General features: G+C 38.8%; 1 protein-coding gene across 7 annotated transcripts in view; it reads left to right on the top strand.

Moving 5' to 3' along the window:
- Window positions 1–14290, top strand: part of WDR37 (WD repeat domain 37) — a 49092-nt gene that overhangs the window by 18073 nt on the left and 16729 nt on the right. For all 7 annotated transcript variants that reach the window (XM_067470366.1, XM_067470368.1, XM_060782545.2 and 4 more), the window contains 5 exons: window positions 4708–4843; window positions 8339–8410; window positions 9187–9231; window positions 11185–11261; window positions 13662–13899. In XM_067470366.1, coding sequence (XP_067326467.1) covers window positions 4708–4843; window positions 8339–8410; window positions 9187–9231; window positions 11185–11261; window positions 13662–13899 — 568 coding nt within the window. The remainder of the gene's footprint in view (window positions 1–4707; window positions 4844–8338; window positions 8411–9186; window positions 9232–11184; window positions 11262–13661; window positions 13900–14290) is intronic.

The following is a 14290-nucleotide window of genomic DNA, read 5'->3' as shown; positions in this document are numbered from 1 at the left end:
ATTTATTTATTTATTTGCTGCATTTGTTGACCACCGTTCTCAGCCCTAGGGCGACTCACGGCGGTGTACAACATATAAAAGACAATTTACAATAAAGCAATAACGAAATATTCTAATGGCCTATCTGCATGGTTACAAGTCTCGTTACCATTTGAAAAGCAGCTGCTGTGCTAAGACTGTCTAGCAATCGACTGTCTTGCACCTCAAAGGAAGCTGTACGCATGTACAGTGATCTGTGGCTAATTCTTCAGTACTATATATACATATTATTTTCCATTGTCACCAGTGTGTAGCACATAACAATATCAAAACCCCTATCTAATAGGAAGTAATGACTGCTAAGAGACATGTTGAGTGGTCAGAGAGAAGAGAAATGGTTGAGAATGAACCAGTGTGGAGTAACTGGATGGTACTTACTGGAGACACAGTTTGGTCACTCTGCCCAGTTGTCCTGAAACCAAATTTCTGTTTATATCCTCTCTTGATTGAATCAACTTTTAAAAGTACTTTTTTCATTAGCAAAAGAACAAAAAAATTAAATAATTCTGTATTCATAGTTGGTTTGAATAGTAGTCCTAGGGAATTCCTTAGTGAAAATAAATAGAAAGCAAAATTAAGGTCTATGTCACTTTTTGCAACAGGAGACACTCTGTGAGCTTCCACCATTGAGAATTTGGATTGTTAGAATTTAAACACTTCAAAGAAATATGTTGTGCAAATTTCTGAGGAAATTACGTGAAATTCTATGATAAATTGTTTTTCTCTTTGAGGTGAGTTGTAAACCAGAGAGCCTATCAGGGCTCTTTCTTACATCTTATTAACAGTTGAGAGATATGCAGGTTGCTCCCAATTTATTCTGCAGTTCCACTTCTCATACATAACTCCATTTTGTTTGAAGACATTGATTAAATCTGACAATTGAATTTTAATATTGCCTTGAAATTTTTATGATTAATTCCACACTGTGGTTGAAGTACTAATCTGTACCTAGTTCTGCAAGAATTAACCCGTTTTCTTTTCAATGCATCCATAGAAATTATTGCTTCTACCTGCTTTGAAACAATTCTGATCATTAACTACTGAATTATGATTCCATTTAGGTCTCATTTCATCGTAGTAAATATTAACAAGGAGGAAAAAATGGAATACTGTCACTCCCCAAACTGTGTTAGGCTTCCTTTAGGCTTTAAATTCTTTTCTCCCCTGAAATTTAATTTTGTATGTTGATGGAATACATTGTCTTTTATTCTTTTTGTTTTTTCATTGAGCACTCTTCAGACCTTGCTTGTAATAACAGAATTGGCTATAATTGAATTTTTTTTTCTATGTTTGGTTATGAGGCGATACATCTTGCAAGAAGGATTTTGGTTTAACTAGGCTCTGATTATAAAACACTTCATATAACTGCTTCTAATTCTAAGATTATGTCTAGAATTTTTAATGAGTCTTCTTAATTAAAGATGAGTATAGACATACTCTCCTTTCAAGCTTTTTAATTCTTTTTATGGCACCGTTTTTAGTTAGCGCTGCCATTGATACAATGCTTGAATTTTCTGTTGTGGAATTATTTGCAGCAATATTGGTTTAGTATCAGCTCTCTGTTTTGGTTTTAGATGAAATTACATTTAGAGTAGGTCATTACAATCAACAGAATTTAAGTGAGTTGTGATAAATGTAATTATCAGTGATTTGGACAAGTCTTTTCTGACCAAATCTGAATGTAATTCTGTATTCCGAAGGGAGCTACAAATATTTATGGTCCAGTTCAGTGACGATATTGCTACAAAACACAAGCTTTCAAACACATCTCATATTTATTTTCTACTAAACAAAAACTCTTAGAAGCTCACCTGAAAACACTGATCTTGGAAATTAGCAATATTGTCTGCCATACTTCATTTATTGCATGTCGGGCTTCTATGTTTTATTCATTTCACATCAGTAATGAGTCTGGCACCTGTCCGTGCATTAGTAGTCATTGCTCAGCACAAATCATTGCATTATGTTGAGGAATTTGGGCTTTTTAAAAGCTTTTTCTTTTTTTAAAGAACCTTTTGTTGATACGCTCCTGTACACTCAAGGGCCAACAGTTGTGCCTTGTGATATGAAACACCACCATAACAATGCACATAGGTTTTCAACCATCAAGTTTTATTCCCAACCTGATTAATTATTCCTTAAAAGATGGCATTGAAAGTCCTGATCTTAGTCACCCAAACTCAGCAGAAAATGTTGTCAGAAGTCTCAGGATTAATAAGAGTTATGATTTCAGGATATTTAGTCAGTATCCATTGCTATTATGTATCTTCAAATCATTTCTGACTTATGGCAACCTTAAGTCTTTTATTTCCAAGATTTGTTCAGAAGGGAGTTATCTTTGCTGCTTTCTAAGGCTAAAAGAATGTGATTTGCTGAAGCTCACCTTGTGGGTTTTGATAGCCAAGAAGGGGTTCAAACCCTGGCCTTCAGAGTTATAGTGCAATACTCAACCACTGTGCCATTATGGCTCTCATACTGAATGGGTCATCAGAATAGGTTGTCATGATCATTTTTGATACCTTGCCAAGACTCTACCTCTCACAATCATACACAGCCACAAATGATCACCATAATTATGCTGAATGAATTTTTATATGTTTGTAGAGGTAACACAGAATTAGCATAGAAGTTGACATTGAGCGACTACTATAATTTTAGAAAACTTGGTTGAACGTTAAGAGTAAATTCTGGCACACAACCTTTGTCATCATTTTTGAGGGGCATGACCCAAGACAGCAAATATTTTGCCACCTGACTTTCTTTTATTCTTAGTTTTTGTTTTATTCTGGTGATCCAAATTTCCCAAGATCGATACACTTAGTTCTGTGTTTTGAAACACAGGCCCTACATAATAATGACAGGCAGAAGGTGAATGTTCAGTACCTCAAAACAATGAAACACAGACACACAGATAAAGGTAAAGGCTTCCCCTTCATCTCCAGCTCTGGGGATGGTGCTCATCTCCTGCTCTGGTGTTGTTCATCTTCATTTCTAAGCCGAAGAGCCTGCGTTGTCCGTAGACACCTCCTAGGTCATGTGGCTGGCATGACAGCATGGAGTGCCATTTACTTTCCTGATGAGATCTATTGATCTCACATTTCCATGTTTTTGAATTGCTAGGTTGGCAGGAGCTGGGGCTAACAGCGGGAGCTTACCCCCTCCTGTGGATTTGAACTGGTAACCTTCTAGTCAACAAGTTAAACTTCTCAACGGTTTAACCCGTTGTGGTACCGCGGCCCCTATAACAAGGATATACATCTTTTTAAATTTTTTATTTTACACAAATGAGAAGGGGGGGGGCAGGCTAAAACCAGTTTACGGTGACATTAACAAAGTCCCATTTATAAAGCTCAAACTATCGTCAAGAAAGCATATAGATTCACAAATGCAATCCATATATACAAAAAGTGTCCAACCAGAAGGGCCAAAAATACATATTAAAATGTGGAAAGGACAGTGCTTGAGTGAGTGATGGCAAAGGCTGATCTAACTAAACTTAGTGTGTAAGTTTCTTTGCAACTGTAGGGGCTCTAGCAATCCACTTTTACTATTCCTCTGTTATTTTTTGCCTTATAAAAATGTAGTTTCGTGATGTATGGCGATCTGCAAACATCAAAGATTTTGTAAGATCAAATAGCATCAATCTACTTCTAACCAAAACAGTGCCATCATATGGCATGACCATATCATATGGCTTAGAGAGGCATGATCATCAATACATTGCAAACTGAATTTTTAGTCATTAAAGCAACATTCAATTGTTTATATTGCACAGTATATTCTTCTTTATTAGCCCAAGCCTCAGCCTTAGAATGCTTAATTTACTGCATTGTAACAAATATTTATGAAAGTTATTGTTGCTTTAGATCTTGCTAAAACTTCAGTTATTTTATCTGCTTCTCCAGCAATAATCTCAAAACACTTTGTGCACAGGGAGAATACCGGAAAAGTATGAACTGCTTACCTCCATTTTTCTGTTTAGATTTTTTTAAGCAGCAGTTGCAATTTGGGAAAGGTTTTCTCCATTTTTTCTCCCAAAGGCACTAATCAGAGCAGGCAAGTAAAGTAATTAATATAAGCATTCATTAGTCTTTTCTCTTATTTTTTTCTTATCCTTTACTTCATACTGTGTATTACTTTTTGAAAGGAATGTTTCATTGTCATGCAAAAGCAGCTGGCCTTTGCTTTCAGATTGTTGTTCCAGCTGTTTGAGCTAGCTGTGGTATTTTGCCATTTCACATGGCTTTCGATTTTTTTTCTTTCCCACTTTAGCCATTTAGGGCTAGCTGTATTTGACGAATAGACTTGTATGGTGCATACAATTCATTTTAGATAGAAATAAACGCTATGCGCTCCTCAGATTATACCCACCTGTTTATTGGAAATAGGTAAGGGAGAATCTGAGACCTCCTAAAATATCCACATTGGGCCAAATGTTGCTTTGGCACACCCAATAGAATGCCCTGACCTCACATAGGCCAAATTTGGTCTTGTTATTTTTAGGAGAAAACATCTCAGAGCTTATGCATCCATAGATGGCTACAGTTAAATGTATCAACAGTTTTTATGTTGTGCATTTAAGCAGGATTGCAGTGGCTGGAGGGTGGGTAGTGATAAGCAATTGTATCTTTATACTTGTGTCTCAGATCTACCTCTTTCTCTTCTTAGATTGTATCCAGTTTCAAAACAACAACATCCAGAGCAATCTGCCAGCTGGTGAAAGAGTATATTGGCCATCGGGATGGGATTTGGGATGTCAGTGTTACGAAAACTCAGCCAATAGTTCTGGGGACTGCATCTGCTGGTAATGTTATGGCATCATGTCTTCACTGTTGCCCGTGATGTTTATTTGAAAGGATCATGCTAGACAGTATATGTCCAATCACCAGTCAATGGATTCCCATTTTTGCCCACCCTCTTTCCTTATTCTTTACCAAAGGAAAGATGCTTTCAAGTTCTTTCTATTTGTGTCTCTAGGGAAGATTTAGTCCATGGCTCTGAAAACGTAGTTCACAATTCTTTGATTTTAGATATATTTCTTTCTCTAAGAGGGAACTGGTGTCTCATCTGGCAGCTAGGCAGACTGTTAAGCTCAAATATTTATCTGGCTATCTCCCCATATATATTAAAATACATATAGCTCTTGATAAGTCTCTGCCAAGACAACGACAGGAGTTCACTTTTAACTGAGTTGGAGCTTGAGAAAAATTATATTATTTAATACTTTTTAAAAGAAGGAATCTACTATTAAATAACAAAGCTAACTGAAATCATAAATAGCTGTTGTTGCATTTCCTTTTTTGTTGTTTTGCTTTTCAGGTTTGTCCATTAATCTTGGTTAGTCCATATAGCAACTAAAAATCACACTTTCTTGTCTGCTTCTATAAGCTAAGCAGGGCTGAGCCTGGTCAATACTTGCATGGGAAAACACCTGGGAGTTCCAGGCAGGGTCAGGAGACAGTCTTGTCTTTAGACCTGGAGAGTTGCTTCCAGAGATGACAGTATTGTAGTCTGTGGTCTGTCTCAGTATAAAGCAGCTCCCTGAATTATTATGATTACAAACATTGCTCAGTCTTAAAGTATGCTCTTTCCACTGCTTTCATAGGACAATTTCTTAATAATTTGGCTTGTAAAGCACCCACATATGCTGAAGCAGGTTGAAAAAATGTTTAAATGGAGGAGGTACTGAATTTAAATTTAAGAAATCTTTCTTCCTTGTATGTGTATTCCTTGTATTCCTTGCACCCTCTTTTCTCCCTGTCACTGAAAGGAAGAATTCAAAGACATAGCTGTGTTAATTTAGACCAGTTTGCAAAGATATGTTGTAGCACCTTTGAAACTAACAGACAGGAAGGAGTTGGTAACATAAGCTTTCACAGACTTAAGTTTGTGCAGACTCAAGTCTATGAAGGCATATGCTACCAATTTCTTTCTCTCATGCTCAAAAAGGAATCTGAAATACTTTACTGCCACCTAATGACCATTAGAAAATGGCAGGAGGACATGAATCAAAGAAATTAGAAACTCGTAGGTAGGCAAATTTCAGTTTAATTTGTCATACTACTGAGCAGCTTCTCACAGCAGAAGAAGGAGAGGCAATCTTTCTCTACTCCCAAAATCTTTTGTAGAGAGAGTAGTGGGAACTATAAAGGCAATATGGAAAAACCTTACTGTGTAGGCAGAAATGTGCTCTTGCACCATTGGATTCTACCTGTAAGTCAGAAAGTATCTTGCCACTTGGTTGTGGTTTGCATATATGAATGAGCTATCACAGATAAAAACTAGGCCTGTCGGTTTTGTATCGTTAATTCGTTTTTCGTATTTTAATCGTTATTTTTTTAAAAAACGAAGCGATATCAAAACATATTTTCAAACCCGGAAGGGTTTGAAAATATCGAAACAGCAGCCCCCATTGTTTTTACGAGCTTCAGCTCGTCTCGTTAATGGCATGGGGGCTGCTGACTGAGTGGTGCTGGAGGAGGAGGAGGAGGAGCCGGAGCCGGATGGCGCGCGGAGGCCGCTTGTGAGCGCGCGCGCGCCATCCAATCGCTCCGGCTTCTGCGCCCCCCCCCTCCTCCTCCTCCCAGCTGTGTTGCAGGAAGTGCAGCTGGGAGGAGGAGGAGGGGGGCGCAGAAGCCGGAGCGATTGGATGGCGCGCGCGCGCTCACAAGCGGCCTCCGCGCGCCATCCGGCTCCGGCTTCTGCGCCCCCTCCCCTCCTTTTCCTCCCAGCTGTGTTGCAGGAAGTGCAGCTGGGAGGAGGAGGAGGGGGGCGCAGAAGCCGGAGCGATTGGATGGCGCGCGCGCGCTCACAAGCGGCCTCCGCGCGCCATCCGGCTCCGGCTTCTGCGCCCCCCTCCTCCTCCTCCCAGCTGCACTTCCTGCAACACAGCTGGGAGGAAAAGGAGGGGAGGGGGGCGCAGAAGCCGGAGCGATTGGATGGCGCGCGCGCGCTCACAAGCGGCCTCCGCACGCCATCCGGCTCCGGCTTCTGCGCCCCCCTCCTCCTCCTCCTCCACCCAGCTGTGTTGCAGGAAGTGCTAGGAGGAGGAGGAGGAGGGGGGCGCAGAAGCCGGAGCCAATTGGATGGCGCGCGCGCGCTCACCCGAGGAGGAGGAGGGCGCAGGAGCCGGAGCCGGATGGCGCGCGGAGGCCGCTTGTGTGAGTTTTCAGGGCTGTATAATATGACCATGTTCCAGAAGCATTCTCTCCTGACATTTTGCCCACATCTATGGCAGGCATCCTCAGAGGTCTGTTGGAACTAGGCAAATGGAGAGTTATATCATCTAATATTATCTATGGAATGTCCAGGGTGGGAGAAAGCCATTCATTGCTAATCAAGGTGACCATTACTGCAACATTCACACTTTGATCAAGAAAAAATTTGTTTCTAAAATGTTTTGTAAATATTTACGAAATTTCGTAAATAACAAAACATTTTTTTGGAAAAGTTTTGTAAATATTTTAAATAACGAAACAAAAAAACACCCCAATTAAGAATCGAATTTAGAAACAAATTTTTTCTTGATCAAACAGGCCTAATAAAAACAGTACAGAGAAGTTTTATTTCCTCAGAATTGGTGGTTTTCAGTGGAGTCAGTCCAGATACTCAGCAGACATGAAGCTCGGAGAACTCAAATGTGCATGAAACAGTCAGTTGTACTAGGCCAGGGGTCCTCAAACTAAGGCCCGGGGGCCGGATGCGGCCCTCCAAGGTCTTTTAACCGGCCCTCGCTCCGGTCAACCTAAGTGTGAAATGACTTGAAAGCACACAACAACAACAACAACAACAACAACAATAATCCTATCTCATCAGCCAAAAGAAGGCTCACACTTCCCATTGAAATACTAATAAGTTTATATTTGCTAAAATTGTTCTTCATTTAGTTATTTAGTTATTGTATTGTTTTTAAGTGGTTTTGCACAAATAAAATATGTGCAGTGTGCATAGGAATTCATTCATTTTTTTTCAAATTATAATCCGGCCCTCCAACAGTTTGAGGGACATTGACCTGGCCCTTTATTTAAAAAGTTTGAGGACCCCTGTACTAGGCCATGTAGTGATGAAGTCTTTTGTCTCACGAGGGCAGAAAAATAAGAGGCAGTTTTTAAATGTAAAATTATATGTACAGTTTCCATCACCTTTTATTCTCAGCTTTAATTTACAAGATCATAGTTACAAGATCTTGGTGTAGTGATGGTATGTTATGCTGTAAAACTCTGGATTACAATATGTAAATTAAAACTCAGTAATCACTTTAAATATGATGTGCATTTTTTGCCTGTTTTAATTATTACAGATCACACTGCTTTGCTTTGGAGCATAGAAACAGGAAAATGCCTTGTCAAATATGTTGGACATGCTGGATCAGGTAAGAATAAGTTCATATTGTGAGCAAGATAATATTTTATGTAGGGGACAAATCCCTAGCCAAACTTTAGAATCCACTTTTAAGGTTGAAAAACAGGTTTTTTAAATAGCACTTTGGTTCATATTAGCAAGTGTAATGTAATTCTGCCTGCAAAATGTAGAATACCTGGGCAGAGAATAAGAAAATGAAATAAATGGGTTTCTAGTTTCAAACTTGATAATGTTGCTGAGAAACCAGTGGTAGTGCTAAAATTAATTGGGTTGTTGTAGGTTTTTCTGGGCTATATGGCCATGTTCTCCAGAACATGGCCATATAGCCCGGAAAAACCTACAACAACCCAGTGATCCCGGCCATGAAAGCCTTCGACAATACACTAAAATTAATTGCTAGTCAGAACCTTTGAAAACATGGAAGATGAAGCAGGAGATTTCTGGATTGTACCGTTTTCAGATTGAGTTAGGGATATTACATTATTGGATGCTCTAGAGTTACCAAGAACTGGCACACTCGGTGTTCTCCCCTGATGGGTGAATATACCTGAATGCAGGGAGTCCTAGTTTCCTACCTTACTCCTACCTATAGTGTGAATTAAAATAAGATGGGATTGTAGTAATTTGGTGTCCGTAATTTGGTGAATGTTTCTTACTACATCTGGCAAACCCATTGTCTAGGCTGTATATGGGACTAGTTCAGTTGCATATGAGCTTTGATGAGGTTTTCCCCTGCTTTTGCTAGCCTAATACTTGTACTTTCTTACGTGTTTGTTCTCAACACAGTAAACTCCATTAAGTTCCATCCAGCGGAGCAAGTGGCTCTCACAGGTATGTTAATATTGTGTTCAAATTAATGTCCACAGTAAACTTGGTAGATATCCTTGCTTGTCAGTTTTGTATATGTAATTTTTGAGTGCTTTGTTAACTTTGTTAAAAAATTTAGTATATAGGGCTATAGAGAACTGAGTTGTACTGTCAGTTTGTGAAAAGCATAAGAGGTTGGCTGGATCAGGCAAAAGTCTTATCCAATCTTTATCCTTTAACCTGCAACATTGACTAGATATCCCTGTGAAGTACATAAGCAAAATATGAAGGTAGTGGTTGTCTGTATTTCTCAGCAACTAGTATTCAAATCCCCCCGGCAGCACAGCGGGTTAAACTGCTGAGCTGCTGAACTTCCTGACTGAAAGGTCAGCAGTTCGAATCCAAGGAGTGGGGTGAGCTCCCGCTGTTAGTCCCAGCTTCTGCCAACCTAGCTATTTGAAAACATACAGATGTGAGTAGATCCATAAGTACCGCCAGCCATGCGAGCCATATGACCTTAGAGGTGTCTATGGACAAAATCGGCTCTTCGGCTTAGAAATGGAGATGAGCAGCAGCCCCCAGAATGGGACATGACTAGACTTAATGTCAAGGGAAACTTTTACTTAGTTTTCAAAAGAATGAACCTCCAGGAAGTGTATTGGTCATTGATAGTATTGTTCATGATTTAGTCTAATCTGCCTTTAAAGCCATCTATATTTGTGATCATCACAACACTTCATGGCACCAAATTCCACGGTTTAGTTATGAAGTATATGAACAAATAATTTGTCATTTCTCTGCTTCGATTCACTTTTAAGTGATCAGTCTAGCGTGCTATTTTTAATAGTAGCAGCTTCCCTGGTGTTTCTGTCTTACTTAATGACGCAGGGGATTGAACCTGAAACTTTGCGCTTCACTTGATTATGCTTTGATTTGGCTACATTTTGTTTCAAAATTATTTTTCATTACAGCATTATCAATGGATTGAAAGAGTGCTAATGTTTTATTTCAAAAGAAATAGGATTCCAACATTCATAGCTATAAGAAATCATGGTAATCTGTCTCATTGCAAGTACACCTTAAAATCTTGCAGCTTTATTATACTATAAGCTTTCATGTACTACAGCTCATTAGCCCATAAAAGCTTATATCAAAATAAATTCTGTAGCCTTTTTATTTTTTAACATTTTCTTTTAGGCAGCACCAGATTAAAATGTCTGCTTCCCTGGAGATAATTGGGTCCTTTTGGCATTTATAGATCATACTCTGCCCCTGTCAGGAATGACATGATAATCTTTAGTTGAGAGAAAACGGTTGAGAATTATTATGGTTGGGGAAGATTAGGGATGCCAGCTATGGATTAAGGATGCCAGTTGCTTTCCTGAACTTGTACTTACTTTAAAACTTAGATTGTAATACAGGAAATGGTGATAGAATACAGTAGTAGTAAGAAGCAGTGAGTATCCTTTTTGGAATGCTTGCATTATTTTGATGAATGGCTAGATTCTAAAATGTACTGGTATTAAGTAATTGACTGTTAATATTCTTTGTTCAAAAGTAAAAAGCACACAACGATTAGTATTTAAATGTCACATCCACATTCTCAAGAAACATGATCTGAAGGATTTGGGACAAACCTGAGTGCTCTTCCCCACCTCTGCCACCCAATCTGCCCAGTTTTCTCAGACAGCATTTTGCCCTGTCATTGAACATGACAGACAACCAAACCAGAACTGTAAATTAAACTCGGAGCCATGGCTCAAAATACTGGTTTTAGAAGGATGATTTAAATTGCTTGTTTGTTTGCACACCATGATAAACTGGGAAAATTTGTTTTAAGAATTTCAGAAGAAGAAAGGGAATTTGGTAGGAGAGAGCATTTGAACTTGTTTCTCATTTCCAGTCCTTCATATTCTACTTTGAAGGATTAGATATTTTGAATTTGTCTTTCTTTAACTTTTTGTATTTGTTTTTCAGCTTCAGGAGACCAGACAGCTCATATCTGGAGGTACATGGTGCAGTTGCCTACACCTCAACCTACCACAGACTGCAATGTAAGTGATAAAATCCAGAGAGGTCTTGGGTACTGAAAATATTTTTTCATGCTGTACCTTTGCTGTAATAGTCGGCCTGGTTGACAAATGATCCTTTGTCACCATTGTTGCTGTGTAGTTTTAAACGCTAGTTACACAACACCAGATCCCATCTGGTTTTGCAAATTAAACAGGGCCAGTCCTTTTTCATACTATTAATGAATACCAGTTACTGTATGGTATATTTCAGAGGAAGGAACTGGCAAAACCACCTCAATGTATTTGTTGACATCTGCAGCAATTACTGTATTTTATTGTTTTTACCAGAAGGTATTGTGAATTTATGATGTTTTGTTGATTGTTTATGTTTTGTTTTGCACTTGCATTTTGCATATCACACCTTGAGTGTTCTGTGAGCCGCCCCAAATCTCTCTGGGAGATGGTGGCAGGATACAAATAAAAATTATTATTATTATTGTCTAAGAAAATTCTATGAAAAATGATTGAGATTGTTGTAAATCAATGGGCAAACTGATGGTTACACATACACATTTTGCTAATTGTCCTTTCATATTGTTTCATGTGCTGGGCATGGTGTGACTAGTTGTAACTACCAATTTTGTTGCCTCTGAAGCCATTCTTCCACTCAGTCAAAAAGTGGAAATGGTTGATATGTGGAACCCATGTAGTAGTAGTAATAGTAGTAATGGTTTTGGAACACAATACTCCTGACCTCACAATCGTGTTAAAAAACAAAGTATGGATCGTCAATGTCGCAATCCCAGGTGACAGCAGGATTGCAGAGAAACAACAGGAAAAGCTGACACAATATGAGGATTTAAAGATCGAACTGCAAAGACTCTGGCACAAGCCAGTAAAGGTGATACCAGTGGTGATCGGCACACTGGGTGCAGTGCCTAAAGATCTTGGCCTGCACTTAAACACAATTGGCGCTGACAAAATTACCATCTGCCGGCTGCAGAAGGCCACCTTACTGGGATCTGCACGCATTATTCACTAATACATCACATCATCCTAGACACTTGGGAAGTGTCCGACGTGTGATCCAATACAACAACCAGCATAGTGTCTGCTGTGGACTCATCTTGTTGTGTTTCAAATAATAATAATAATAACAACAATTTTATTTCTTTCTTACCTGCCCCTCCTCGTGGCAGGTTACAACATCACTAAACCACATAAACATCTAGGACATTCTATAGAATACACAAATCAAAACTTTATTGTGTTTATATCATAACCACAAAACCGTGCTTTAAACACAAAGACTGTATAGGCAGTCCTCGAATTACAAAAATCTGACTTGCAAAGGACTCATAGTTAATAATGGGAGAAATCTATTCCTAAGAATGGAAGTTCACTTTACAAAGAGTGATAATTGGGAAATGGTGTCTCCACTGAAGCTCTATCACCAGTCTTTGTTTCCAAGACAAGCCAAATTTATTAAACCAATTATCACAGAGAAAAGAAAGTGAGGTTAAATCTTCTGAACAGGGGCAGAGACAGCAAAACCAACACCACAGGGGTGTTAGCCCTTCCCTATGCTATACAAATATACATATACATACATATATCTGGAGTTACACTTTAAAAATGTACCTGTTTTGACTTACATGCAAATTCAACTTTAGAACAAACCTTCAGACCCTGTTTTGTTTGTAACTTGGGGACTGCTTGTACTGAATAAAGCAAGAACTACACTACACCATGAACAACTTTTACCATGTACAGTATTGTCCACAAGATGGCACCATTGAGAGGAGAAGAGCAGAACATGACCATAAAAGCATTGTGTGCACATGATGAATGAACAGACCACACTCCAAAATGGGTATATTTCAAATTGGTTGAAGAAATAAATCATGAAAAAGTGGGGCACGTGTGTAGTCTGTTCCCCATGGAACAGCCCCAGTTGCTTTCATAGCTTCAGGGCATGAGATATAGCTGAAATCACTGCCCCTGATTTCAAAAACTTCCCACCTTCAGATGTTAGTTAAAAACATCAATTTTGTGTTTTCTTCTACAAGCTCAGGACAATTTACAATCTAAACATAGAACCTCAAGAAGGAATATTTTAAGTTCATTTACTCCTCCCTATGAATATAATATAATATTATAATTTATATAATATAAACTTTCCCTATAAATTTGCTGAATGTTGAACTTTTGTCCCTGTGCCTTCCTTCCAATTCCATTCCATTGTCAATTATTTCTACAATCTCTCATAGTGTCTCATATTAGGTTTTTATTTCTCAAACTGTCTGGCGTGGAAACTACATTCACATTAGGATCCAGGCAATAGAAACCTCTGTGTTTGCAGGAAAAAAGTCTTATCAGTGCCCAACAGCTGAAAGCCACATGGTATATTTAACATATAATATATATTCTCAAAATTAACAGCAAATGTCTGGAGAAGATGAAGTTGAATTCTCTGATAAAGATGAACCAGATGGAGATGGAGATGGTTGTGGAGATTGCCCCACTATCCGGACTTCTTTAACCTCACTGAAAAGCCATCAAGGTGTCGTCATTGCAGCAGATTGGCTGGTCGGAGGAAAGCAGGCTGTGACAGCTTCATGGGACAGGACGGCAAATTTATATGATGTGGAGACATCTGAACTTGTGCACTCTCTGACAGGTATCTCTTTAAATGGAAACTTTGTTCTTGTCTTAAAATCTCCTGCCCTTTCCCCAGCCCTGGGACTCAGCTTACAAAAGATAAAACAGATATAGATAAAACTTTGTATTTTAAGGCAATTTTTGTATTTGACTCCTGCAAAATGCAGCCAACCCTCCACATTTGCTGGGATTAGAGGGAAAAGATACCCATGAAAGTGAAGAAATGCATATTTAAACATTGCTGTTTTTGTTTGACTTAGAGGACATTCCTTAAGGAATCCCTAGAATCCACAAGATCTCAATGGAGAACCTAGAGATTCCTAGAGAGAACAATTTAATCAAATTTGTGAATAATCAGTTCAAACCTGCAAATATGAAGGGCCAAGAATAAATACCTATATAACGTTTAA

Source organism: Anolis sagrei, chromosome 6 (assembly GCF_037176765.1).
Source record: "Anolis sagrei isolate rAnoSag1 chromosome 6, rAnoSag1.mat, whole genome shotgun sequence".
In the NCBI taxonomy this organism is placed as follows: domain Eukaryota; kingdom Metazoa; phylum Chordata; class Lepidosauria; order Squamata; family Dactyloidae; genus Anolis; species Anolis sagrei.
The sequence above is the reverse complement of the archived record's forward strand: the minus strand, read 5'-3'. Positions and strand labels throughout refer to the sequence as shown.